Raw genomic sequence first — 27,965 nt, 5'->3', positions numbered from 1 at the left:
TGCTTTCCTCATGCAATATTCATCTCCACTAATATCATCCAAGCTCTGAGCCGAGCTTGCTACTTATGTAAGGCAATTATGTAAAATATCAGACAGGGCCCATGTTCAAAATCTGACTGGAAGAGAGCTGCAGGACAATGACAGCAAGAAAGAGGGGGTATACAAGAGCGACTGGGAGAGAGGGACTGGAAGGTGGGAGAAACAATAAGAGACATACAGTAGGAAGAAATCAGTCACATGTGGGTCCTGTACTACATCTTCATCTGTGTATAGACTGACATCGATCCACAGATCCACTGAAGGCAAGGGATCAGGGTCAGTAACACAAACAATTTCCTCCCTCACACTACGGCTCCCTTACAGCCAGAGATGTCTGAGGACTCCTCAAGGTCAGTTTGGGGGAGCAAAGCAGAGAAACTGATTGTTGTTGCAGGAGGGCTCACATCCACACATCGACAGATAAAACAGGCGACATCGATTCTATACAAAGCACAACCTCCCTTCACCATCTCATTTCCTCACATGCACAGCAACACTGGACTCCTGCACAAATAAACAAACGTACACTGATTTACGCACACTCGCACGCACACCCACCCCCCCAGGTCAAGGCCCTATGGGGGTCTGCACAGAAATAGGTCATTTGTCACACATGATGTCCCGGGGCAGGGGATGCATTATAGATGAGCCCAAACAGCATGTCTCAGTGAGCACTCACCACACAGCTAGACACAGGAGGCAGCAGCAGGAGGTGGGCAAAGAGGGATGACAGCTCCTCAGGAAGGGGATGCTGGGATGTCGTAAAGTAAGACAAAAATCACTGCTGGCTACGTTTCTCTTCATAAAGCACAGGAAAGAGATCATTGAGCACAGCCTGATCAGAGCTACAACTGCACCCTTCTCAACTTTTCACTGAACAGACATTGATTAATTCAGGGGCTATCTAATTTGTTATTCTCATGTCTGCACCTGACCCTATAGCTAGCCATCTGCCTTGCATACGAGAGGTCCAGAAATCATTCACTCATTAGTTGTATTATGGATCTGATGCTTTGTTTACGGCCACAATTCACACCCAGTTATTGCATATTTTGTGTCTTCAGAAAGTCTGCTGATCCACACTCCAGATCGCTTTTATTTGCAAAGACAAAAGCCTAAGGAGCGAAGTTGTTTGCTATGGTTTCAAACTGGCCTAAATGGAGAATAAGAGAGAAAGGAAGGAGCTGTGCCGAAGGAGAAGTGAGTGCAAAGTGTGGGGAATGAGAGAGACAAGTCTGCTGTCTTCTGCTGCACCCATCTGTTCTGAAAGTGCAGGTGGAGCCCTATTCACTCCGCTCTGCATGTGTGTGTGTGTGAAGAGGGGGGCAGGAAGAAAGGAAGGGCAGCGAGAAAAAGGGAGTGGAGAGTCGGGAGGGCAGGGATGGAAGAGGGAGGGTGGGGGACTCTTGGTGATCTCTCCTGAAGGGGATAATGGGAGAGGAGCGCATTGCAATGGCTGCCATGTAGTACCCTCCCTGCACAATTAGCCAATCAGCAGCGCGCTCTGCCAGCCAGGAGGACGCATAAAAGAAGAACATTGCAGCAGAGGCACAGAAGGAGACTGCGAGAGGAGCAGGGAATTACACATAAAAACAGCAGAACCAGAACACCCTCCCCTGGACACACCCTGCTGAGGATCACTGCTTCTCTTTTTTTCTGAACCATCGCCCACGCCACTCGGAGAGAACGCTCTCCCTCATCATCATCCAGCAGAAAACCCCTTTCTCCTCATTTTCATCCTATAGGGGACACCTACAATCTCGGAGGGCTGAGATTCCCTGGTGAAGATTGTATTTTTTTTCCTTTTTTTGTTTTTTTTTTCTTTTAATTTGGACTCCTGACAGAACATTGGGGCCATATAATATAAAGGCCGAAGAGCAGACAGAGACTCAGCCTTCAGCTTCAAGACCAGTGTAAAGAAGGACCTAGATTTCTTTCATTGTACGTCAAGAATGGTTACTGTACGTATGACTCTATTTCTCTTATATCTGGGAAGGGGATGTTGTAGCAGCATGCCTACATTGTATCTCAGTCCCTTAATGCTGAATTTGTTATGCACTACAATACACGTACACGTGATGTAGCCTTACACACATTTATTTCACATCTTACTGAAATATCTTTAGCGGTGACTAAGATAAATTCAGGTGTGCCCGTGCCAAAACATTTGCGATTAGTTCCCTTTGTTTTTGTTCAATATGCAACGCCATATCATTATAATAAGACTTACGATCGATATTGGCAATTAGCAATCTCATACTGAGTGATGCGCCATGCCGGCTGCGCTCCAGTCTGCAGTCATCATCAGCAATGGATAAAGTCTTTATCCTGCCATTTTAGATAGCACAGCCTTTGCGTTTCTGTATCACAGCTACTCCAACTGCCTCAATGTCGCAGCTTTGACTGTAATTCCTGAACGATGCAGGAATCAAGGTTTAGGAATTCCGCAGGATTACAGTGATGGAGAGGGAGAAGGGCGCTGAGGCGCTCGGTTCGGTGGGGGGAGGACTTGTTTTCTTTGCCTGGTACAGCACAAGGATGCTGGAGACGGGTTTCTGAGACAAAACATGATGCCTCGGAGGCTGAGGGCCCATCCAGTAAGGCAGAGGGAAAAAAAGGGTCGAGTCACTCCGGGAGGGGGAGGGGGAGGAGGGAAATTACGCATCCATCGGTTTGCATTGAATCAGACAAAGTCCAAATTCCTCAGGGTTCTCGTTGCGATGCAACCGAGTAAATGGGCTGGAAATCTCAGAGGCCGCGACAGTAAGGACACGCACGGACATCTCCATTTTAAGCGCGTTTTCTCCAAGTATCACGTCGCATACGTACAAGATGGCCATGCTTGCATCGCGCTGGTCGGATAAAAGGAGATGTGATGAATTAGCTTTGGTCTGAGCCGACGGCCGGATTGGGCGTGTCTCTGTTGGACTGGAGCACCAAACGAGGGCCTTGAAGCCTCTAAAGGCCCACTCCGCTTTACCTCTTGACATGCCCTACGGTTGACAACAGACAGTTTATTGAAGCAGACCGATTTGGACCAGACACATTTGCATAAAATTAAGGCCAGGAAATAAATAAGAAGGCAAAAATGAGCAGCAGAAGGACGCTGCTGGGGCCAACCTTGAAACACGTGCATGTGCTAAAAACCCCGCTTATTATTGTGACATTTGAAAAAGCCTTAAACTATTATTTATTAACTTGTTAGTTTTGTTTTGGGGAACTGTGAAATTCTGAATTCGCTTTGGAAGTGTAGCTACAAATCATAAAATGCCAGGTAGTTCAGTCCATGACTAATAGTAGGAAGGCAAAATCAATTATTTATCACATAGAAGGAACAGGGTGTGGGAGATGGAGCAGGTAAAAAAAATGAACTTTAAGATCCAATTTCACTGAATTTGAAACGGTCCGAATTTTGCTCCGAAACAAAATGTGCAAAATGGAGGCGGACAGCACGTTGTTTCATTATCTGTGTGGCACTTGACACATTTCCAATCCCAATTTTACTCCCCTCTTTGTTGTGCATTACCTATTGTCCCTCGCAGGCCTAGACAGATTCACGCCGACAGAAGCAGCAGCTCCCCTCCACATGGTCCGCAGTCCTCCATGCCTGTACCGCAGTGCCAAGCAAATAAAAGCGTTGAGTCAGATAACCTATCCAAGGCACTTACACAATTCAAGGACAAGGGCAGCCGAGGCCCTCACTGTAAAGCAGTCCCATCAGTCGTTTGATGTTAGGTTAAAAACGCAGGGCTAACGCGGAATGAAATGTAAATCTTCTGGGCTGAGGATTTAAAAGGTTAGAGGCTGTCCAAAATACCACGACTGACTGAAAGGCTCCGTGCTGTGTTATATTTCCACAGTGGAGACGTGGCCTGTCCAACTTATATGAGGCGTTAAATGTAATTATGTTATGTAAGCGGTGATTTGCCTCCTGTTGCCAGTGACTTCATGTAATTATCAGCAACAAATATAAAGCCTGTTGGGAGGAAAGAGGTAGAGACTTTTGCATCTCTTGAGACTGCAAAATCGATATCTTGGACTACTTTTTTTTTTTTTTTCCTCCAATCATCGTTTAGTCAACAGATATGCATCACTGAATTTACATTACACATGGACTGGTGTTGATCATTTTATGAGGGTTATGGAAAAGCATTCTTTGTCCGACAAATATTTATGTGTATTTATGATAGTGATGTCTCATATACGTCCCCTATAGTCTCATATGCATGCTTGCTGTTATGGCTGACGGCCATTAACAATTATGGCTCCATCACTCGCCGAGTTAAAGCCGGTTTAGCCAGCTTTGTCATTTCAACTATCACTAAATAAAATCTTATGGAAAACGATCCAAATGAGGACATAAATATTTAGAATTGGTGATTTTTATTTTTATTTTAATTTGACTTATCATGGCGTTTTTGACTTGTAGCTGGCAACTGTAACAGTCATTGTTCAGGGAGAGTCCTGCAGCCCCTGGCCACGACACAAAGCGCCACTGTTTACATTAATATTCATAGTGCTGCCATAGCCTCTGCGAGGGAGAAGAGGAGGAACGGGTGGCTCTTTTGTTTGGTCGTTTCAATACGTTTATTCAGCAAAAAGGCGCTCCGGTTCATGAATGCCTGCAGAGCTCACAAGTCTTGCCTTTTAAAAAGAGGGGGGTAAATAAGGGCCACGGAGAAATCGAGGGATTGTGTCATGCATCTGCCACGTTTAAATAACCGCATATTTGACTTCTCTCTTAATTACTCGAAGTGAAGCGTCTTCAACGATCACAAAATGTGAAATAAAAAGGACTCGGTGCTCTTTGCTGGCTTCACGGGCCTCCTCGGCCTCAAATGAGACCGTCCGAAAGCCACTCCCTTTTTCAGCACGCTGGATAGCGCCCCGCATGCTACAAGGACTCCCAGGACACATTTGTCTCCCCGAGCCTTTGACGTTGTCTGCTCCCATCTTATCAAAGCAGCACATACTCAGAGAGCTGAAATCTTTTCGAAATCTTTTATTCTTAGCCTGCCGAGCGGAGAATAGGATGGAGCCTCAGTGCATGGCTGACACGAGCTGTGACTCCTGTCGTCCTGTTGTTTTACAGCTGCCACCATGATCCCTTAAGCTGCAGAGAGTGTGGCTAATGCCCTTTGTTTGGGATAATCCTGTAATCTGTGTTATTTAGAAGGCTCATTTACACTTCAGCCTTGCATTCAGTTTTGATTTATGCCTTTAAGAGAAAAAAAAAAAATCTTTATTTAAGGCTTTATAATGTGGACTAGAGACAAGGTTATGCATCAAAAGGAGAAATGATTGTAGTTATCATTGTTCTAATTGTCAGTTGAAAATATCCTGGTGAATTTCTTAAGTGTTCATCCTGATCAATGATTCGCTTTGGCTAGACAAAGACAACTAAAATACATATATTGCAGGCATACAGCAAGTGAATTTAAATCTACACTGAGCCTAAATTTCCCAAACACTTAATCTTTTTGCTCGAACTGCATGAGAAACAAAATACTAGTGACGACTGTCATATCTCACATTCAGTGTGAATTTCTAGTGATTCTTAATGCACTGTAACATGTAACATGGCAAATCTCACGTTATGAGTTAAACTGGGAAACAGTTCTTCTTCTGTACATTATAGCCTCCAGTGCTGTCCTGCATTTGGAGCAGAAGTGAATTGGGAAAGCATCAGAAGACCGAGAACACAGACTAGATTTACATTCAGTCATGTAATGCTTCTGTGTTTTGTAATTTAATTGTGTACAGTGTAGGTGGTACGTGTGCTTGGCAGAGGAGGCAGGGCTCTTGTTTGCATGCAAGTCTGGGTTCATGTGTTTGGCAGAGGAGGCAGGGTTCTTGTTTGCGTGCAAGTCTGGGACCATGTGTGGGCGATGCTGATGCAGTACATTAAATATTAAGGGAGATCTCACAGAACCCCAAAATAGAAAAAAGCAGTTTGGGACACATAGCGCTACCCTAACAACTGGAATCTTTGAGAAGATTTAAGAGAAGGTTTTTAAAATCTTATCTTTATAACATGTTTCTGTACTTTGTAGATTATTAGTTATCCGGAAATACGAACAGAGAAAAGGGGCAATGATATGCAACAAAAGACCATATTTATACCCAGGACATCATGGTCGCGAAATGCGCCTGGAGTGAGCGTTTTTATTCATTTAAGCCAGTGTTCGAAAATGTCTGGAGCCTAAAGCTGGAGTAGATCTATACTGGGCGTATTCTGATTATTAATGCAATTGTAGGCCTTCCAGCAACATCACAAAGATTTATTGTCTCTTTATGTCATAGTAATTGGGTTAATGAAAACGAAACTCTAGACTGTTTGATTTTTGTTGTTGGTATCAGATATGAAATGTGACAGCCTGGAGATGAAACAGTCCTCTGTGGTTTTTTATCTTTTCTATTTGTTTCAGATAAACTTCATAGCATGCTGTTTCCCTCTATTTCTGTATGGAAACCCTGGTTGCTGCTTGTGTCAGCCAATCTCAGTGCCAAGCCCATACTCAGTGGGTCTGTGAATTATATAACTTCACAGTGTTCACTGGGGATGTGTGTTCTGTCATGCTGAGGGTTATATCAGTTGGCGAGTCAAATATGCCCTAATATGTTTTTCCTTCAAAATGTTTTTGTCAAATTTGGGCCATATTCACTGGCTCATATTTCTATTATTCAGATGCATAACATCACACAACAATGTAGTAGGTTAACATTACAATAAATACCATATAACAGCTCGATTCCACCTTTTTTCCCCCAACATGTGTTAATCGGATCATAATTCCTTGACATGAAAAAGACAGTCAGCAGGCATTTTAACCGTGCATCAAAATCTTGATGTGATTGTTGTCGGCGTGCTGCCTTTGTGCAAAGTGTGATGTGCGTCTGAAGTATTTTATGTATTTTTAGGCTGTCTTAACTCTGCCACTGTGCTACTTCTTCCCTTTTCATTATCATTTTGAACTTGCATCTGCAAACATGGAGGAAAACGTCTGACCTGCATACGTGCTCCTAATAAGACAGACAGACACAAACACACACTGAGCTTAAAGTAAGAAAGCCATTCAGCCATTAGAAACAATGCAGTCTTTGAGGGGCTGTTACCTGGGCAACCTGAGAGGAGGTGAGGCTCAAAGCAAGGCAGCAGGTTACAGGGACGAGGGAGACAGGCAGGTTAGACGGACCCATTCACAGACGCTAGGAAACACATGAAATGGCATGGATTTTTGAAGGCACAACTGAATTCTTTTAGTAATATGATGGAAAAACAGAAAGAGAGCCTGTACAATTTTTTTTTTTTAATATAAAAGACAAATAATAAAATAAAAAAATGCTCACCCCTCTTTCAGAATTAAAATGAGGCTGGTTATGACTTATTAGAGGCCATAAACCAAAAAGCTACAGGGGCTAAGGTAAATATTTCTGTTCTAAATATATATGTTTCAGTGATACCTGCAGTATTTCTCCATCAAGTAAGGAAATTCCCTGGATATAATTTTGAAATAACTCTGAAGGTTCATTAATTAAGTCCCTTTGTTGCTTTGGTCTACACTGTAAGACCCCAAGAGCTTTAGAGGAGATTCATTTAGCCTTATTGACATTCACAACACCCACGAGTTAGAGATCTGCAACAGCTTGAACGTACAATCTGACAGAACAATTTACATTTCAGCCCTACTGGCGCACTGTATGCATTCGAGCTGTTTATCCAAACACCTTACACTTTTGTTTGTGAATAGGAACACAGACAGTGAAATGGATCAACGTTCAAATCGCCCTCTGCAAAGTGTACTGCAAACGCATAAGCATGGCAATGCTAATAGAGTCACCATGAGATAACATGGACAACCCATTTCTAAACATGTATGCATATTTACTTGACAGGTGCAATAATTAAATATGTAATCTAACGATGCTTGAACATGAAAATAAGTCAGATGCAAATGATGATCAATTTGTGATTCATAAAATATGATGTAAAATTAAAATTGGCTGAAACTGTTGCATGTTTTTAGTACATACCCCGAACAGGTTTTGATTTTTCCTAATTAAAACATCCCAACAAATCTGTGCAGCTACATAACATCAGCATCACACGAAGCAACAAAACCGCAACAAATTTAACTCGAAATTTTTAGTTTGGAGCAGTTTTCCATGTAGATTTATAGAAGTGATGATCCAGAGAAACAGAACTAGTGTTAGGGAAGCGAAAGTGGAGCAGGAAGTTTTGTTTCTGACCACACAGATGTTCCTTGAGATTCCCCTGTGGATTAAACTAAGCAACACGGTGTAGTCCAGAGCAACACAAGAGACACAAACACTATGCTGTGCACTAACCCACACCCTTACTCCATTTACAAAAATAAATGTCAGTTTTCCACAAAGAAACCTGAACAAAGTCACAAGAACAAACATGTAATCTTAATTTATTTTCCTTCCAAACCGTGATATTCCTCATTTATTGTCGCACAAAATCCATTTAACATTGTCACTCTCCCTTTTGTCTGCCATCTCGACCCCTGCCACCCCAAAGTCCCCCAGCCTCTCGCCAGCCTCGCACACCACCATCACTATTATCCATCCCTGTGTAATGATGTAATGGTGTTTGACCCTGGAAGAGAGTGGGGGGAGGGGAGGAGTAAGAAAAAAGGACTGTGACATCTGCAGGACCAGAGGCAGGGAGCGAGTGAGGAGGAAAGATGGGGTGAATGTGGGGGAGGGGAGATGAGAAATCAGACCTTGCATCCATCTCCATTTTAGTAATGCTGATTCCTGACCTTTCCCTCAGTGACAGTGACAAAGTGGACAGTCTGTGTGTGTGTGTGGTTGTGTGTATAGTTTATATCTGTGCATGTATTATATGTTAAATATAAGCATGTGCACATCAATGCAGCCATATCACCACTGTGTCCAATTGTGCCCCTTTGTGAAGTATGAATCTAACTCCACCCTCTTCCTCAGCAGATAATCAGCACCATGGAAACCCAGGTGTCCAACGGTCCAAGCGGAACAAGTCTGCCTAACGGTCCAGTCATTAGCACCAATGGCTCCACAGACGACAGCAAAACCAACCTGATCGTCAACTATCTGCCTCAGAACATGACCCAGGAAGAGTTCAAAAGTTTGTTCGGTAGCATCGGAGAGATTGAGTCTTGCAAGCTAGTCAGAGACAAGATAACAGGTACGACGCTTTGTCCACATTGAATTAAACACTATCATTACAGCTGGTTTTCAGAAGCACTGATCGACTTTGGCTCCTCCTTTGTCTCCAGGTCAGAGTTTGGGATATGGCTTTGTAAACTATGTGGATCCAAATGATGCAGATAAGGCCATCAACACACTCAATGGTCTCAAACTGCAGACTAAAACAATCAAGGTGAGCAGGCCCCTATTCTCTACAATATCCAATCCTCGTATTCTGATTCTTGACGACGCGCTGTAGACAAAAAGAAAGGAAGTGGAGAGTTTGACATGGGGGGTTGCTGAGAAAGGTGGCAGCAGACGTGACAGAGGGAGGGGATGAAAACGGGGAGGAGGAGGCAGAAGGGAGCGGTGGCTAGAACAAAGAGAGTGAGAGAAAGGGTGAAAAGAGAAGGAGAGTGGAGGTCAGAAAGCAAGGGGCGGACAGCATGCAGAGGTTATTGTGATGGAAATGTAATTAGGAAGCCTGACTGTGGTGCACAAGGGTCAGTCCAGGTTACCCCATCTGCCTCCAATCTAGGCTAATTATGGGGCTTCTTTGTCCCAAAATCAGATGAGGGAGAGAGGGGGAATATTATTAAACACTACTTCCTCCCATCCCCCGCGACCTGATCAAAGTATATCAAAGATTGAGACAAACTGCAGGATTGAGAAATCGGATCTCTAAGAGAGCAGAGCAGGTGATCTTCCAACAGCTGTCCATGAATAGAGACAATTAATTAATTCTGACTAATGACTGATCAAACAAGCGACAAGCAGGAAAAGTCGAGTACTGCGTTTGGCTCCTTTATGGAAGAACAATTACATGAAGATATGTGTTAATGTCATACTACAGTCAGCACAAGAGAAATGGCTTCTTACTCTGCAACTACTATGTAGAAAAAGTGTTGATTATCATGATAATTAGTATGTTATGCTGATCTTATGTTATGACATTCACTAGTCTTTTGAGGTATCTCTACATGGATCACTCAACTTCTTATAATTTCTCCTCAAATTAAATCCTCTGGTCATAGTTTTATCTGTCTGGTTGTGCAGGAGGCTTCAATAGAGGGGTGAGGTGGTGAGGGAGGGGGCAGTGGTACAAGGGTAGGGGGTAGCTGGGAGAGCAGAATGCCAATGACAGGATTAGAGGCCATATGGGCTTCAGGCACCATCTGTACTGTGGGAGCGACAGGGAGAGGGTTAATTATAGGGCAGCCTCTGCTCCCCGAACACAGCAACTCCCCCCTGACTCGTCCAGAACACCCTAATCACTGCACCACACAACCCTCCTGCTCATACAGTATGTCTGTGTACACAATAGACGCTGGTGCTTAGTACTGATGGATGAAATGGGAACACCTGTATTCATTTGACAGATAATATACAAGCCCTTTTCATTTGCATCACAGCTTTCTTTTTGCCTGTGCAAAAAGGAAACTCGATTTTAGAGCTGAAAATATTTCAGAATTTCATGAACACTTATGTTTGTCACACAAATGCCAAATACATATGCATACAAATAGTGTGTGTGTGTGTGTGTGTGCGTGAACAGCGTTTTTATAAGTTGTCAAGGATCCTACAAGTCTTGTGATGCACTTACATTGTTTGCTGTTTGCCAGTGGAGCTGTTCTCCCCCAGAGGATAGAAACAAAGGAAGGAGGCAGGACAGGGAGGGCAGCTCAGCCTATCTCAGACAACACTCACTCTGTCTCTCCATCACACACAAACACAGCACTGCCAACAATGCGCTGAACTGGATTATCTACCATCCATGCGTTCACATGCTCCCTTATACACACAAAAACAAAAAAATGTGCAAGACTTTTTTCTATTTTTACAATCAATCGAATATTTCTCTACAGTACTCGATGTAAAATGTTCAGAAAAATAGACCAACAGAAAACCATAAGGGATATAAACACAGACGCACCAAAAATGGCCATGCACTAATTAAGTCACCAGTGAATTCAGGAAAATACATCAGCTAAGGCCGATGTTTTTCAGTGCAAAACAAAGCTGACACTTGGGCTTGTTAACTGATGATTGCTATCAGTTTGGGTAATGATTACAGTCATCTTAGTGTGTCTGTGACTGTCTCATTGTGCCAGAGTGTGAGCTTAAAGGCACTGATTAAGTCGACAGATAGCAAAGAGACCGTTGGGTCTGTGGAGATGGTGAAGGAGGTAAAATCAGTGGTCACAATTAGACTGTTTGCTGGGGACTTGTTGGGAACTCAATCCAGTTACATCAGTTCTTTAAAACAAGCCCCTTGAGTTGATTTTTCTTTCTCTGAAACAAACTTTGTGGGTATATAAATATAATGCACTTATTGATTTAATTGGGTTGTTGTAGGTATCATACGCCCGGCCAAGCTCGGCTTCTATTCGTGATGCCAACCTTTACGTAAGCGGACTCCCCAAAACCATGAGCCAGAAGGACATGGAACAGCTGTTTTCCCAATACGGTCGAATCATCACGTCCCGCATACTAGTGGACCAAGTCACAGGTATAGCCTTATTTCACATCTCATGCTGTCACTCGAGCACAATTTCTCTGAATGAAAGACTGATAGGCAGCAAAAGTCCTTGATGCCAAAGTAGTAACATTGGTCTGTTTTCTTATTCGGAGCAGGCATATCACGGGGAGTGGGCTTCATCCGGTTTGACAAGCGAAACGAAGCAGAGGAGGCCATCAAGGGACTGAACGGACAGAAGCCTTTGGGTGCCGCCGAGCCCATCACTGTCAAGTTCGCCAACAACCCCAGCCAGAAGACAGGCCAGGCCTTACTGACTCAGCTGTACCAGACTGCTGCCCGCCGCTACACGGGGCCCCTGCACCACCAGACTCAGCGCTTCAGGTACTGAACCTTTACCAACCTCACACCGCCTGTGAGTTCATCGCTAGATAGCCTGTAAAAAGCAACTGTTTCGAGACCAAATCACAGGTCCTCCTGCTGTGTTGCCATGCTTTAGCAAACTCAATATCCCACTATTTCACAATGACAAGTGTTAAATGTGTCAACGTTCCATTGTTTCAGTATATGTCAAGTCTTAATGAGGTTTTTTGACAATTATCAAACCTTGACTACAACAGAGAATAGCTAAGAGTAAATAGTGACACACCGCAAAAACAGCAAATGTGGTCTAGATTATAAGGAAATCTGTGTAATCAAAAACATACAAAAAACAGAAAAAAAAACTTTTTTTGTCAATATTAACACAACTTATCTGTAAACTGTTCCTTTAAGCAATGTTATTGCTTTATAGTACAGAAGGAATAGGCAATATTGCATTGTCCCTCCTTCTCACTCTTTTTCTCTGACTTTCTTTTAAACTGCAGCATGATCCCTTCACTTGGAAAGGGACCAGATCCAAATAACAGCTCAAAACCAATGTAAGAGACCAGATTTTTCCAAATACAATAAAAAACTAAAGCTAAGTAAATCTTGGTTTAAGAAGATTAATACTGAACCTTTCATTTTTGCCTATACTACATAGACTGAACTTGCCAGATGTTGGCCACATCTACGTGGGTAATTTTGAAGGTTCAAGATGTCTGAAAGTAAAAGGCCTCCAGAATTAAATATTTTCCTGAAACCTCACAAACAATTGTAAATACCGTCTCAGGTTGCAATGCTCATTTAATCAGTATGGATAATTTTTTTTAATCAGTAGATGTGAAATGGCCTACACGGTACAGGATTTGTTTAGCTTGTATTTAAATCTATTTTGGAGCTTAAACAACAACAAAGAACAATAAATACCAGCTGAGACACGTATTCACAGCACTATTTTACATGCCATCAGCTTGAGGTTGGATGGTTTGGGACTGCGTTGAAGTGAAGGATGCCCTCTGGAGGCCAGCTGGTGAAGGAGCAACTTGTTAACTGAAAGCCCCCCTTCCTTGTAGATCTCATAACTAACTTCTGCATACCCTTCATTCTCCCTCTTGCGTTGCAGACTCGACAATTTACTAAACGCCAGCTACGGAGTCAAGAGGTAAATGCCAAAGGTGTACTTTCAAAAGCATCCATGCCAAAACAAAACCTCAAACAAAGTGCCTGGAATACCACCTGCTGACTTCATCTCGAAATCAGATATAATGGCCATAATTCTTAATGCCCACTGCCCATTTTAACCAAGTTACAGAAGCAGCCCAGACAATAAAATACTATCTGCAATTGCAACAGGCAATGATGCAGCCTCCTAACAGCAGGGTATTCTGGCATGGCTTTGTTTAACCTTTTCGTTCTTTTGTTTTAATTAATAGAAATAATTTATATGTATTTATTTCTGAACTAACATTTCAGTTTCAGTTGCTTTAATGTCCCCTTTTTTTCACCAGCATGGACATACCAGATTCCGTTTGCGTCTCCTCTGTTTGCTCCAGTTTGTGTATGATTTGATTCCAATTTGCTTTTCATCCCTCTCTAGGTTTCTGTGTTTTGTTCAATACTGTGATTTTCGTTGAACATTGTGATTCATGTGTTCAATTCTTCCAGAGGCTTTGGTCAGCAGAGAAAATATGCACAGTGTGTGGGTGTCTGTGTCTCAGGGCACACAGTGTCATTTTGTATGAAAGCGGGTAGTTTGGAGCCACTGTGTTGCCCACACATATTTATCTACTTACTGTACAGCAGAAGGGATGGAGATGGGGTCCCCCGACTCCATACCCGACTACAATTGTTATCATTTCTCACAGAGAAACATGCTCTTAAGAGACAGTATAGACAACTGAATGCTGTGTTGAACTTCAGAATGACACCCATGGTAGTTCTCCTACTCTCTTCCCCAGATTCTCCCCCATCACCATTGACAGCATGACTAGCCTGGCCGGAGTCAACCTTACTGGTCCAACTGGAGCCGGTTGGTGCATCTTTGTATACAACCTGTCTCCCGAGGCGGACGAAAGCGTCCTGTGGCAGCTCTTCGGGCCCTTCGGCGCCGTCACCAACGTCAAGGTCATCCGTGACTTCACCACCAATAAATGTAAGGGCTTTGGCTTTGTCACCATGACCAACTACGACGAAGCCGCCATGGCTATCGCTAGCCTTAATGGCTATCGCCTGGGTGACCGCGTGCTGCAGGTTTCCTTCAAGACCAGCAAGCAGCACAAGGCCTGAGAGAGAGGCTGCTGGCACCAGCTCCTTCAACCTGCAGGGAGAGCAACCTGAGCTCCCTGTGCCATCACTCTACATGGGCCTGGACTGAGTCTCTCTCTGACACATTCTCACACAAATTCATAATATATTATCACAAACACACACATGCAGACACACACAAACACACACACAAAGGCAAACATATCCATACAAACGCATACACAAGTCAGAGTTTCAAACAAACACACTAGTGGAGTTTTTCTTTTCTCTTTACACAACATGCTAGTCCTTCCCTATATTTGCCTGGATTGAATTAGATGGGGTACGTAGCTGGTTTGTTGGGTAGGGGCAAGAGCTATCTATTTTGGAGACAGTCTAACGAATGTGACAGAGAATGTGTACTGAGTGCTTTGATTGAATTCAGGCAAATAATGACAACTGATGAACAAAACGATCAAAAATTTAAATGAATATGTGCAATTTACCCAAACTCTTACCCCACCATCTCTCCCATTATCTTGCTGGAGAGGATGTAGTCACTTTTTTACACTTGGGCATTTTGAATCAGCGATTTTTTTAGATCAAAGAAAATGAAATTAAAAAACAGTGTTCTCTTATATACGTCTATTAAATATAACTATATATTCAATATTTAAGGTGGTTATAATAGCCGAGTATGTAAGCATTTTCTAGAAACTTTGACTACTGTTTCCTGACCTGCATTAGGTGGTGCCTAGCGTAAAGGCAGTTTCTCAATCCTATGTGAGCTTGTTAGCTCAGACCCAATAAGATTTAGGCTACCCAATGAATACCGGTCACAGAAAAGAGTAGTCCGAAGGCCATCAGAATCACTCTTTCCCTCACAGCCTCACACCGAAGATCACAATAGTACACTTATATATCACAGAAACACAGTTCAGTAACTAGAGGAAATATACATATTTAGTCCACAAAATCAAAAAAAGTTCCTGTATTTGTTCTAATTTCTCACAAGCAGACTGTCTGTGAACTTAGAGCAGAGTGGCAGTGCTCCCATGGTGCCAGTGTTCATTAGTAACTCTCTGGTGGGCGAGAGCACGTCGAGTGTGAGGGGAAAACCGTTTCACCGTAACGCAGCCACATCAAAGGAAAATACCGGTGTTTCTTCACTTTTTGCAACATTTTTTTTCATTGCACCTGTATTTTGCATTATCCAAACCAGACCATTTCACTTTGCATGGCTTTGTCAGCCATGATTTGGTGTGATATCCCTTTAACTGAAATGTCGAGAGTTCAAGACAAGAAGGCAAAAGAAGATGTGACAACCAAATGACATTGTTCTTGCTGACATGCTTTGATCATGAATGTCACTGTGCTCAGCGGTTAGGTTATGTCTTCAGACTATTTTGAGAAATGGAGGCTGACTGGAATATGATTATGATCTGAGCAGCTGCAAAAAGTAACTCTGAAGACAATGCTGACAACACACCCCATGGACTGAACAATGGTCAAGGCAGGTCTGTGGAGACATAACAGATGAGCAAAAACTCAAGAGCACCGGTATTATTCTTCAGTCTAGTGCACAGATAGAAGCTCCCAGAATAAGTCAGGTCTGAGTTTTACCGTTCGATGGAACACACGAGCTCTACAGTGACAACACGCATAGAGCAGATTAAGGCGACTGCAGTTCCAAATGACTGAACATTTAAAACTGACTTACGAGTCACGTGTGAGCGATGATATCTGGCAATGTTAAAATTACCACTGATCCTTTGAGGAGAAAGATTACCAGTTCCTCCAGCTTTGCCAAATGCTCCTCAGTTTCTTTTAAACCCCTCTATTCTCTAAAAAGCTTCCAAGAAACTTTGAACTCCTGCCCTCTTAAAAGATGACTGTACAACATCAAGCCTGCAAATAAGTGTCATAATTATACTTCTGTTTACAACAGAAAGGTATTTATTTATTTATTTGCTTCAGATCTGTTTGGCTCTACCACAAAAATAGCGTTTCTCAAAATATCCCAACCCAATTGCATGAAAATTATTTATGGCACCCTGGATGAAACATTAAGGCCAACCTGTCTCGTTGAAATGTCTGTTACAGAACAGACTTCAGATTTACCGTGGGGAGAGCTAATGTCTTTCAATATCAAGACATTTGCACATGATAATAGATTAAATAAGGTCAAGTATATTCAAGACATTTTTGCTTTTGCTTTTCTAAATGACGCTGTGTTAGCCAAAGAGGACGATCTCTTTGAAAGGATTACATTAGAGATAAATCTATTTTTATACATACAAAGGAACAAGACCTTGTGCTGAATTTTTACAGATTCTTAAGCTTGGAAAAATTGGGACATCGCATGGCTTTATTTTAAACCCTCTGATCTTTGCAGAGCAAGGGGGAATAAGCATGCGGTGTATGGGTGGGGATTTAGGGAGGGGGCGAAGGAACATTGTATCTCGTACAAACTTAACCGTTCAACCATATCAAAACAATTGAAACAAACTTAACAAAAACGAATTTGATGTAAAAAATAAAAAAAAGTTGAATTAAACAGTTGGGGGTACAACCTGACAGACACATCTATACTTTTGAGTGCTTAGACACACTTGCATCTCTTGTCCTGAAGTTGTGTACAGTGTTGCTTCAATGATGGTGCAGTGAAGTGAAGTTCTTTGACTTGAGAATCCCAGACGAAGCTGCAGTGAGACCAGCTCATTGCCCAGCTGAAAAACTGAATAGCTGCTTGCAAATAAAACAGGTAAAACGGCGCAGATTCAAACAGTGATGCAGATTCATAATGAACACTGAGCATGGTTCTTTATAATTAGATAGATTTGATTTTTGCCAAAGAATTGCTTTGCAAGTCAGTACCAAGAAGGATAAATTAAGACTAACTATATTATTCCCTGAGTAATTGCTGTACAAATCTATGTTATTTATTGAATAAGGACCCTCTACAATTTCAGTTATCATTTCTTTTGAATATCTAAGTTGCGCATATCAGTTTGCATTTGTAAATCCTAAAACCACTATACCAAATGCTAAAATGAAACAGTTGCAAGGAATCCCATTTGCACACATTTCATGCAGACACCGCATGATTCAAAAAAGGCATATCCAAAATATATTAGGATGAATCAGTTCACCTCTTGACAAAGGAAAAATTGTATGCATCCCTATAACGTATTCCCCCCCAACATTTACAGCCTATCATCTGCTTTGTCTTGTGACCAATTTAATCCTTTAAAACTGTTAACATTGCACCACTTACTCTGGCATCTTTCGATCTAACTCATGCTGTTTCATCCCCCGAAATATTCTGAATGATTGTTGCTTTCGTGGCCCGAGCCGACCACGTAGTAAAGGACTAATCGAGCCATTCTGGGTCGAGCAATTTGTAAGAGATTACACCATAGGACTGAGCACTTGGTGAGACCAGTGATAGACGTTAGGAACAACCGAGATAACAGGCCACGTTGAACCGCAGCTGGAGCTGTTTACCCGGCCATGTCCGATGTAGTACAGTCAACCCACAAACCAAACCCACACAGCCCGAAATGACCCTTCATACACAGTCTACACAAAGACCTACACCTACAGTGAGAGTCAAGGACCATGGCAGGAAACAGTACTACACTGCTTGAGCAACAACAATAATCATTTAAAAAGACAAAAAAACTTTCCTATGGAACAGTAAGTGCAATGTGCTTTGTTTTTATATTGACTGAGAACAAATGATATATATTTTTTAAAAAAGAAATTAAACTTCACACTGAAAAGGTTTGCGGAATAGTGAAAGGAGCAAAAGTTCAAACAAAAACATTAAAACGAACAGACTCATTAAGAAAATCAAACAAGCAATGAGAGGTCTGATCTAGAAGTTTCCATAATCACCTCCTCAGCCCCTAATTTGTGCTCTGACCATGCAAGCTCAAACCAACTGCATATTTGGCGGACTTAATAGAGCAATTCTCAATGACCTTGAAAGGAATACTGTCTAATATATCATCAGTTTTAGCCCATGTCAATTTCAAATATCATTTTTTTCCTGTAATTTATTGATTTCATTTACATATCAAGACTCACTTGTTAAATGAGCGTATTTGTGTTGTTGATGTTGCCATAGAGAACACACATGGGTCAAAGATTATGTTTGGTTGCATTGATTGGGTACAGTTTATTTTTCTTCCATTATTTAATTAGTTGCAGTTTTTACAGTGTATGCAGATTTTAGACTTAGTTAGATTTTTTTATTTCAATCAAACTGTGTTCAATTGTGTTTGTAAAAGTCTGTGGTAGCTTTTGTTGCAACATAAAATAATTTAAACAGAAAAAATTCAAAATAGCGCCAACAAACTTGTATTATTTGGGCGACTTTAAGCTTGTAGTTTTAACTTATTGTTAACTTAAAAACTATTTATTATGATTATTATTATTGCCTCGTATAAAGTATGTTTTGTGTATATTTATGGTTTATTTCATTATATTTGCAAGTTTAAAAGATTTTAAGTTTGCCAAAATTGTGGTTACACCATTTCGTTTCTTAAAAGGGGGACAAATAGAAAAACAGCTTTAGAAGTACGATTTGGAAACGTTCTCCATAGTCAAAGAATGCACTGCTATATTTAACTAATTGAAGTGTATAAACATACATGCTGTGTGCTAGATGTTATGCCTTTACTGCCTGTGTTCTGTTTGTCTTGTTAAATGAAAATCTTTTAATTATTTAATCTAATCACAGTCTTGTTTTTTCAACCACTCGGTGAACCCCTGAGACATGGGACAACCCCTGTAGCGAGGCTTCAGCCCATTTGAGGGCCAAGCAGTTAGCCAGGAACAGAGGGGATGTCCTAGGTTTGATATGCTCACAAGATGCTTTCCTGTTTAAGCTGATGGGCTGATTTACAAAAAGAGAAAAAGCTCACAAAGCTATTAAGGGTTCTGTTTCTGTAAAAGCATTGTAATACTGAGATCATCTGGATCAATTTCATATCAATTTGTGCTATTGAAACGTAGATGTTCTTTAGCACCAAGATGCATTTGGAAACTCAGCCGAGAGCTCCAGCAAAATATAGCAGGGCTCAGAAAAGCTGCAGGAAGGTTTTCTTGGGAGTCTCTAGGGTAGTAAAGGGGTGAGTGGTCCTTCTGTTTCTCAACCAACTGTATTTTGTGTCTATTTATTTAGAAGAGGGGACGCAGTAACTTAGTGATGTTTTTCTTACATTTTCCTGGAATGGTAGAACAAATCAAAGGTGAAAATGATCAAAACAGTTCTGCTGACACCAACGTCAGCAGGAGAAACACAAAATCTCATACTTCCAAACATGACCAAATGAACAATGTCGAAATTTAACAACGGAAAAAAAATAAACCTTTCAGTTTAGTCTAGGATATTTATTACTGGGATTTCAGCTGAAGACGCTTGAAGACTTTTTCATGGAATTGTTTAATTATTTGTACTTTACATGCCAGAAAAAAATAAAGTAAAAGTTACAAATATTGAGTGACCCAATTTTTATTGACTGTCAAAACACTGTCATAATGTCTACTGCTACTGCAAGTACAATGAATTTGGAAGCCAACAGTATTGACGAAAAGCTCAGTTTTAACAAAACGGCTATACTGGAGTTATAAATGAACACAAGTTTGGAATATGATAAAAGAAACTTTATTTGAAAGCAATGGAATGACTACATTTGACACAAATCAGAGAGACAACACAAAAGGGAGCAGTGGAAATTAGATGTGTAGACAACATAACTGCTAATTGGAATTCCCATAGTTTATTCTTGATTGTTCACTGATGCCGATGTGGCGCCGCTCACAACATAGCAACTTCTTCAGTGACAGTGGTCCCTCAAGAACAACCTGCAAGAGTGAGTGCATACACATTCATTTCAATGGCTTGTTTGCTTATGTCATGTTAAAGGGAAGGGCAATTTAGTTGTGATCAATCACTGTGGGATTCATTTCTGGAGACCTATTTCAAGGTCAGCACTTACATACGGGTGAGATGCTGTGTTGGTTTAGGTTAAATATGACACAAAAGAACAAAATCAGCTTCTGTTGCCTCAAACCCTCTCACCTCCACACTTGCATGGACCTGATCTCATCTACACAATGATTACCGTAGATCCCAGCTAAGTTCAATATCCTGTCTACAATATCACCGTGAAAAAACATCAAATTCATCTAAAATGTTAAAGAAGTTATAGCAGCCTTTCATAATCCTTGTTCATTTCAAGGGAAGCCACACCTCATACCTATTTCACTCTGTGCAGCATCAGGGTTGATTGCAGGAAAGCTTACATATGATACCACTATAGATTACCTTTAGCCACAGCAACGGTGATATCATCAGACAAGCAATTTCCATGATACACAGTATATTGCATCTGTAACCACAGAGCAATCTTTAACCATTTCTTCCAAAAAGAAAGGATAAATCAGATATTACACTTATATAAATGTCTGCTGTAAAGGATGGATGCAACACTGCACTATATTGCAATACTGTTACAAGTGTATTGATAAGGCATCCAAACATACCGCTGTAGGCCTTTTTTCTCACCCATAAACTGCATCATTAAATTCTTAGCATTCATTAAATCTTAATCCTCTATTAAAGTAACCTCAATGAACTCAAATGAAGTGGTCATTACCTTGCTCTTTCTGCTGTCCTGCTCTTCTTCTAAAGGGAGGCTGTAACTGCACAAGGGCTTTTCTTGGCGACAAATGCTGAAATGCTACACTTTCATATTCTGCAGCTCTGACTGTCTCTGATGTATTACTGATAGTTATTTAGCTTGAGTACCATTTAGAAATGGTGTCCAGTTGTTAACTGTTTGCCAAAAACATGACTTTTCTACAATCTTTGCCCAACTCGAGGACCAAATAAAGATCCTGGGGAGAAGATACAGTCCTGCAGCAGACCACACACAAAACAGTGTGACAATGTCTCAATCAATTTTGAAAGCTTGCCGACTAACAGAAAAGTTAGTTACTTACAAATCAAGTTAATCTAGAGCTCTTCGTGCCCATGATACAGTGAATCCAGGCTCTGGGGCTCCTGGCAGACAGCTGGGGTGGTGAACTCCATCAGGTACTCACATCTACTGGGCTCTGAGGTAGATGTCACAACTGTGTCCTTTCCACACGTCAACTTAACCTGAAAGACAAAGAATATTCATTGTCTTTGCTTTGTCTAATGAGAAACCGTGATGGGATGAAAAATCAGGTGAAGAAAAAGATCGAGTCACGGCTGAGACTCACCGTGGTCGACCTGCTAGGGCCTTGCCAGCACCCTGTTCCATGTTCATACTTCATCACAGAGTGGATGTTATCCTCAGGACCTGCCCATTTCCCCCATGATCTACAGAAAGAAAAAGATGAAAAGTATGGGATGAGTCAACTGTGGACAAACACAGCGCAAAATACACAACACCACACATGAGTATTCTCTGGTCGTTTCTCAATACCAAGTACGGCAAGTTCGGACTTATGAACTTGGCAGTTCGGACTTAGCAAGTTTGACCTGGGAGTACAGTCTCTCCAGGATGGGAGGACACAGGACCGTCATTCTGCAATTGGGACGGCAGCGTACCTGATGACGTCACCATCTCAGCTCGTCCGTTAGCTGGACGACACATCTCTGTAAACTTTGGAGCAAATTTTTAACTATGCGCTATCATGATGAATCGACCACAGATTTTAAGTTTTAACATCCACTTTCTCACATAAAATAATCTTAAAACCACATTCCATACTACTAAAACAGTTGTATTTCGAAACTTGTAATTTACAGTTGTGAGTCCTCTCCTCCGACATCGTTGCTAAGAAATGCATTCTGGGATACGTGGCTGCCCCAAGTCCACACAAGTCACCACCCGATGCATCCTCGATAAAATGGGAGGTGCAAGAAGACATCCGGGTATTTGACTGTACTTGGCGAGATGCGGACTTTTGAATTGGAACAGTACTTGGACTGAGACTGATGACGTTTCTCAAGTACACAAGAACACAAGTACAGAGAAGAACGCATATTGAGAAAGGCCTTCTTACCCCAGGTTAGTTTCTGATCCACCATACTTGGGTTTCTGGGATACTCTGCTGAATGGGCAAAGTCTATAGATGTACCTGAAAGCAAAAGATGAACTTAGTCCTTCAGAAGTAGAAACTTATCACAAATGATTTGAATAAATACATTTTGTCCAAAGTCAGAGTGTGCACATACTCGCTAGTAGTCAACTCGTAACACTGGTTATAGAGGTAGGCGAACTCAGCACTGGGACCAAAGTCAAAGGAGATTTCCTTGTCAAGGTTCCTGCAGACAAAAGCAAATCCAAAGTGGAACCTTTGCCTTCTACAAACGACACAACAATTATGAAAGAAACTCATTCTTTGTAGCTGTTCAAAGTTAGACTGCAGTTGTGGTAACCAACATGATGACATTATTGGAAGAGAAGCTCCCTCATGATCATATTCATATCCACATTCTCAGCACTTACTTGATCTGATCATCCACTTCTCGGAGAGCTCTCTCAGCCTCGTCAAACTCGTCCCTGGCTTTCTGGGCAGCTGAGAATCAAATTTACCCTTTAAGTAAATTCAGTTCAAACCCATTCATCCGCTCACATACACACATTCAAAACATCTGAGCAAATTATGCCTTCCTGTTGATGCTTTTAAAAAGGACAAGCAATAGAACCAGTCATACAAAAGCAAAACAGATGTTCAATAAATGGCTTTGTTCTACTCAAAAGCAATTTATCTGTGCAACAAAAATGAGTGATGAGTTTCAAATGAACACACTAAAATTCAAACTAATAGGTATGCAGTCACATCTGTGCTTTTCTTCTGGTATTTTACAACGTGACTCACTTACTCATCACCGAGGACTGGCTGAGTCACTCAGTTTTATATGCACACTTACCATCAATGAGGTCCTGCGTTTGTTGGTCGAAAGGTGGCATAGTCCCCTCATCATCATCGTCATCCTTCTTTTCTTGAGTCTGTATCGTAGGAGGGCTCTGCTTATCAAACACAGATAAGAGTGACTCACCAAAATAAACTTTAGTTATCCAGCATAAGTTTGATGGAGAAACTCAGTGGGCTTACCTTATAGTCTATCTCATCTGGGTCATCATCTTCATCCTCTTCATCATCCTCCTCTTCTTCCTCTGGGATGTCATCTTCAGGGTACTGCTCAGAGTCATTGTCGGGGACTGGCTCCCTCAGCTCCTCCTGTGGCGTCTCCACTGGGGCTGGGGTGTCTGCATTGGCCTGATGCCAAGAAAGGTGCAAATTCAGAGGAGCAGAGGCTTTCAAACATGGAGGTTTTGACAAGAATAATCAGGTTCTTACCTCTGATATATATTTTTCTTTGATGTTATTCCAAATAGACTCAAATGCTACCGTGTCCACTTTGTCCACTCCTCCCAAGAGTCCCTATACAAACCAAAGAAAGTATTGACTTCTTCATTTGTTCAGCTTTGTAAGACGTGTAGCAATTTTTTCAAATGCTTGCATTTAATGGTAACTACACTAACAGCAGTGTTTTTACAGGAATGATGCAAAAAATAAACATAAATTTACCTGAGCATCTGCTTCTGTGAATGAACCATCTGCATCTGGGTCGAGCTCAGAATGGGACAGAAGTTCAGCCACTGAGACACTGAGATAAACAAAAATACATCATTCACTGAAGTGTAGTAAAAACAGTCATGACGCCAACTACAAAAATACTGAATTAGTGTCACACTAATGATTAGCCGTACATTTGAAAGGCATGAACTTAAAATCACTTTAAAGAGTGATCATCTATTCTTAGGCATTTTTTGTCCAGAAAACATACTGATCTCGATGGCATGCCGTCAGGTTTTAAGTCTGCTGTGTGGTAGCATTTTGGATTCCCAATAAATGAGGTACAGACCAGTAAGACAGCTTAAATATGGTTCTAGAGTTACAGATGTTGAATTTTTTCTTTATTTAACTTTGTTCTTAATGCAGTCCCTTGTATGCTTCAAACTGCTGCAAATCTTCTCTCATTTTGGGTGCTAACAATTCTGGAGTGTGCCAATACTCACAAGCCATCTGCATCGTCATCCAGTTCAAGAAACACCTCAGCCATTCTCGCCTTGTCCTTCTCCATGCGAATGAGAGCTTTTTCATCTGAAACAAAATCAAAATTTCACTTTGTATTGATTTACGAGTGATTATGATCCAACACAAAAGCACAGTGTTGCTGTTATGCTTTGTATTTCACCTACATGTCAGAAGTTGTGCATCAGTGAAGTTTTTTCAGTACTAGTTTATGTAGCACCCTTAGTCCACCTCAAAAAATGATAATAAAATAGACTACACTATCTGTAATGTCATGTTCTGTATGATCAGTAGATGGTGATATACTTTTACATCTCGATTTACCTTCCCAGGCCTTTAGATGGCGCTCTTTGGCTTCTTTCTCTGGCTGTTCTGCAGTCTCCTTTACAGTTCTCAGAGCCTCCACCTTCTCTTCCAGATCCTTCTTACTGACCTGAACCTCTGCAAGTTTGGCCTGTTGAGACAAATCAAATTAAATTAAAACACCATCAACATCACTAACAGCAGAAGACTCCATTCAATTTATGAAACAACACTGTAACATCTTCTCAAGAACATAATTCACAAAGGCAGCAGGGAAGAATAACCATATTCGACTTCACTGTCAACCTGGAAGACTTGGCACCTTTCGTGACTCTACACTGCAATACTCCATGTTTCAGAGCTCTGGAACGTGATTATTAAACAAATACCAAATGTTTTCTTATCATTCACACCTTCTTATCCTCTAGGCCCCTCTTGGCCTCCTGGATAAGTTGTTGTTTAAGCAGAAAGCCCTCCTTTGCAATCTCTGCCATCTTCTGTAGGCTCTCCCTCTCTTTGCGCCCCATCTCCCTGCATATCACACACGATGAAAAATACTCAGCAAAAACAAACATTTACCATTTTCTGGAAGCTCGTGTATATAAATACAACTATAGGCTCTATGGAGAAATTGAGCTTATATTGTAAAGCACACATAAGTGCTCAGAATTACAATCCAAAAACATTCCCACCTGCAGGTGTTCTGACAGGCAGCACCACTGTTGTACTCATCTGTTGTGTCACAGCAGTCTGTATAGAAAGCAAAGAGATTTAAAAAAAAATTCTGCCAGCAACACAGCTAAAAAGAAATAGTCAGCAAAGTTTAAAATTCATACCGCAGATTCCATCATTGATGCGGGAGGAAGGGATGAAGGCTGGTCGGAAACCTGCATTGGTGCAGTGGAAGCTGCCATTGGGACAAGCAGCAGTACCTGCAAATAATTGTGTTGTTAAACATCTGAAATACTTGGCCAATACTGTCATGACCTACCAAAGTTAGAAGTGTACACCCCACACATTTATTTTAGCTATTTTATTGGGGGGGTGGGGGGGTGGGGATAATGGAGATGTAGTACAAAAATCTTCAGCATGCAAGAAATACGCACCTGGCTCATCAGAGCCGTCTTGGCAGTCACAGTAGTCATCATTCACTCTATCAAAGGGAATAGTGCGGGAGCCATCCAGACAAGTAAAAGGTTTGTCCTCCTCATAGAACTGCCGTTCTTTGGATGTTGAACAGAAGAAACAAGTTAGTACAATGACAGCTCCAAAACTACTGAGAACTAAGTGGGAACTGTGACCTTGGTACAAAACTGGATCAGCTGTACTATGAATCTGTCTTGTTAGCTGCAAATGAATCATTAATGCCCACTTGATAAAGGGACACCGCGCGGGCGTTGGACCTCCACCGCCGTGACTCCCACACCCAGCAGCAGCAGCAGCAGGAGGTGCTCGCAGGACATCATGATGGTGCAGTTCCACACTGGGTCAGATTTAAGGAAGGTTCTGCTGCTCGGAGCATACAATCAAAAGAATGTGCAGATTAATACAGGAAGTACACTGGAACAACTATAAACATGCCGCAGCATGGTCAATAACGTTATAAAATACAAAAACGATTTAAGCAGTTGTAAGTTACGGTTGTTGTCACGCACTTAGACAAACTCCAACGGCTTCTTGTTAGTTAGCCGACAGCTACCAAATTAATGCTAACTACCGGATTTAGCTAAAGCTTTAGCTAAACGCAAACCATATACATATAAATGGAAAAATACTGATTGAACATATGTTGTTACAACAACACCATAATAACTCTAGTACACAATGTTAACAGCGTGAAAAAAGACAAAGAAAGAAGAAGATTTGTATTTTTTCTTCTTAGAACAAGCTAATAGCTAATCATTACCGGTAATGCACTTGGGTCAAAACGCCTCCTAGTTCCGTAGCGTCAGAGCGCATGCGTATATTACCACCCACCTCTGTCTTGTTTCACTCTGATTGGACGAGGGTTTGTTTAGAGCTTGTGATTGGCGGAGAGCTATGGCACTCGTCTGAAGTAGAGGATTCTGGGAACTCCTGAGGATGCAGCCATCTCATGCCAGAGCCAGACAGGTGCAGGTAGCCCTAGCAACGGTTTCAACCGTTATTGTTTGATGATATTTAATAATAGTGTAAGATAAACAAGTAAATAACGTCTAAGTCATTAAATATTACTTGAAAACTGCCATTATCACCCGGAAATAGTCTAAATGTCTTTAGTTAGTATCCTTAGATGCTCTGCGAACATAGTCTACATAGAACATTGCGCAAACTGGAGCAAGTAATGAGCCCAAATCGAGCTCATTTCGACACAACAGAGCATTAATCTAAAAAGTAGCTGGGGCTTTCAGAGATCCAGAGGACCAGGAACTGCTGTCTGAAACTCCCAGGTACAATTCTAACTTGCTAGAAATAAGATTACACTCCCATGCCCCATGACTAATAAATGGTATGAATGCAAATAATGCACACAAACTAGTAGAATGCAAACATTAATACTAAGCAATGCACTACCAGCTAGCAACAGTAACAGCATACATGACAATGGTATTGCATTTTAATATAAAAATCTTACTTTATTTGTATTTTTAACACACTTTACAGTACCGAACAGTGAAATAAAAGAAAAATATACTGATATACTATAATATTGTTTTATATATAGATGTTTCCTTATTAAATGCATTTATTCACAAAATGACACCTCAGCTCTGTTAAGAGGAAAAACTCTCATAAAAATAATATAATAAAAAATAACTTGGACACATTTACACATTACAGCAAGATCATTTACAAATATTACAATCATTTCATGTTGTTTTTTCCCTTGAATAATCTTTCTTACTTGTGACAAACACATGAATTAAAGCCCAGAGAATTATTCACAGAGGGAGTCAGTCTGCGACAAAGTAACCTGACAGCAACCCGATGGGAACCAGCTAGTTAGGCCACCATTGGATGGATAATCAGGCTATCAGGCTAGTGATTAAAGTTACTAAGAAAAAGAGGTGGCGGTAGTACTAGAAGTGGCAAAGTTAGATAAGGACACATTTATTTCCTTTGAACACGTCACATCTTATGTGACTACATCAGCTTACATTTGACTTGATCAGTCAAATAAATTCAATCTCACATGGACTATTAATAGAGAATGACTAGTTTATTCCTCTATAAACGGGGTTAACATTGATTACTGCAC

The 27,965-nt window shown here is 41.3% G+C and overlaps 3 protein-coding genes across 26 annotated transcripts in view; 1 reads left to right on the top strand and 2 right to left on the bottom strand.

Annotated features, from left to right (window-relative positions):
- dock6 (dedicator of cytokinesis 6) overlaps positions 1-2,911 on the bottom strand; it is a 36,221-nt gene extending 33,310 nt beyond the window's left edge. The window contains exon 1 of the mRNA XM_070980956.1: positions 2,270-2,911. The gene's annotated coding sequence lies outside the window, so the exon portion shown is untranslated. The remainder of the gene's footprint in view (positions 1-2,269) is intronic.
- Positions 1,449-19,234, top strand: elavl3 (ELAV like neuron-specific RNA binding protein 3). 23 transcript variants are annotated; one of them, XM_070980965.1, is made up of 8 exons: positions 1,449-2,000; positions 9,016-9,232; positions 9,324-9,427; positions 11,590-11,743; positions 11,866-12,094; positions 12,577-12,630; positions 13,197-13,235; positions 14,032-19,234. In XM_070980965.1, the coding sequence occupies exons 1-8, from the start codon at positions 1,992-1,994 to the stop codon at positions 14,357-14,359; spliced, it is 1,134 nt and encodes a 377-aa protein (XP_070837066.1). In that variant the 5' UTR covers positions 1,449-1,991; the 3' UTR covers positions 14,360-19,234. The 23 variants fall into 23 exon arrangements, with proteins under 23 accessions (XP_070837066.1, XP_070837062.1, XP_070837076.1 ...); XM_070980961.1 differs by having other exon boundaries at positions 14,011-19,234; XM_070980960.1 differs by having other exon boundaries at positions 1,518-2,000; positions 9,013-9,232; positions 14,011-19,234.
- Positions 18,504-26,662, bottom strand: prkcsh (PRKCSH beta subunit of glucosidase II). Of its 2 annotated transcripts, none has more exons than XM_070980958.1 (18): positions 26,634-26,662; positions 26,100-26,236; positions 25,834-25,950; positions 25,564-25,659; positions 25,420-25,477; positions 25,141-25,258; positions 24,749-24,878; positions 24,409-24,493; positions 23,918-23,996; positions 23,687-23,770; positions 23,441-23,605; positions 23,256-23,352; positions 22,831-22,900; positions 22,557-22,646; positions 22,385-22,459; positions 21,596-21,695; positions 21,332-21,491; positions 18,504-20,191 (listed from the first exon to the last, which is right to left on the bottom strand). In XM_070980958.1, exons 2-17 carry the CDS (start codon positions 26,191-26,193, stop codon positions 21,345-21,347), a joined length of 1,605 nt encoding a protein of 534 aa, XP_070837059.1. In that variant the 5' UTR covers positions 26,194-26,236; positions 26,634-26,662; the 3' UTR covers positions 18,504-20,191; positions 21,332-21,344. The 2 variants fall into 2 exon arrangements, with proteins under 2 accessions (XP_070837059.1, XP_070837060.1); XM_070980959.1 differs by having other exon boundaries at positions 19,976-20,191; positions 26,383-26,642.
- Between the last annotated feature and the right edge of the window lie 1,303 nt (positions 26,663-27,965).

This window comes from Chaetodon trifascialis, chromosome 15 (genome assembly GCF_039877785.1).
Source record: "Chaetodon trifascialis isolate fChaTrf1 chromosome 15, fChaTrf1.hap1, whole genome shotgun sequence".
Classification (NCBI taxonomy): Eukaryota; Metazoa; Chordata; class Actinopteri; order Chaetodontiformes; family Chaetodontidae; genus Chaetodon; species Chaetodon trifascialis.
The sequence above is the reverse complement of the archived record's forward strand: the minus strand, read 5'-3'. Positions and strand labels throughout refer to the sequence as shown.

Bases quoted from the DNA above. Each gene is read 5' to 3' on its own strand.
- prkcsh (XM_070980958.1), bottom strand. From the start codon at position 26,193: ATGATGTCCTGCGAGCACCTCCTGCTGCTGCTGCTGCTGGGTGTGGGA. The intron at 25,478-25,563 runs GTATGAATTTTA...CTTTCTATACAG, and splicing joins CATCAATGATGGAATCTGCG to ACTGCTGTGACACAACAGAT. The intron at 24,879-25,140 runs GTGTGAATGATA...TTGTCTCAACAG, and splicing joins GGGGCCTAGAGGATAAGAAG to GCCAAACTTGCAGAGGTTCA.
- elavl3 (XM_070980960.1), top strand. The intron at 9,428-11,589 runs GTGAGCAGGCCC...GGGTTGTTGTAG, and splicing joins TGCAGACTAAAACAATCAAG to GTATCATACGCCCGGCCAAG. The intron at 12,631-13,196 runs GTAAGAGACCAG...CTTGCGTTGCAG, and splicing joins AATAACAGCTCAAAACCAAT to ACTCGACAATTTACTAAACG.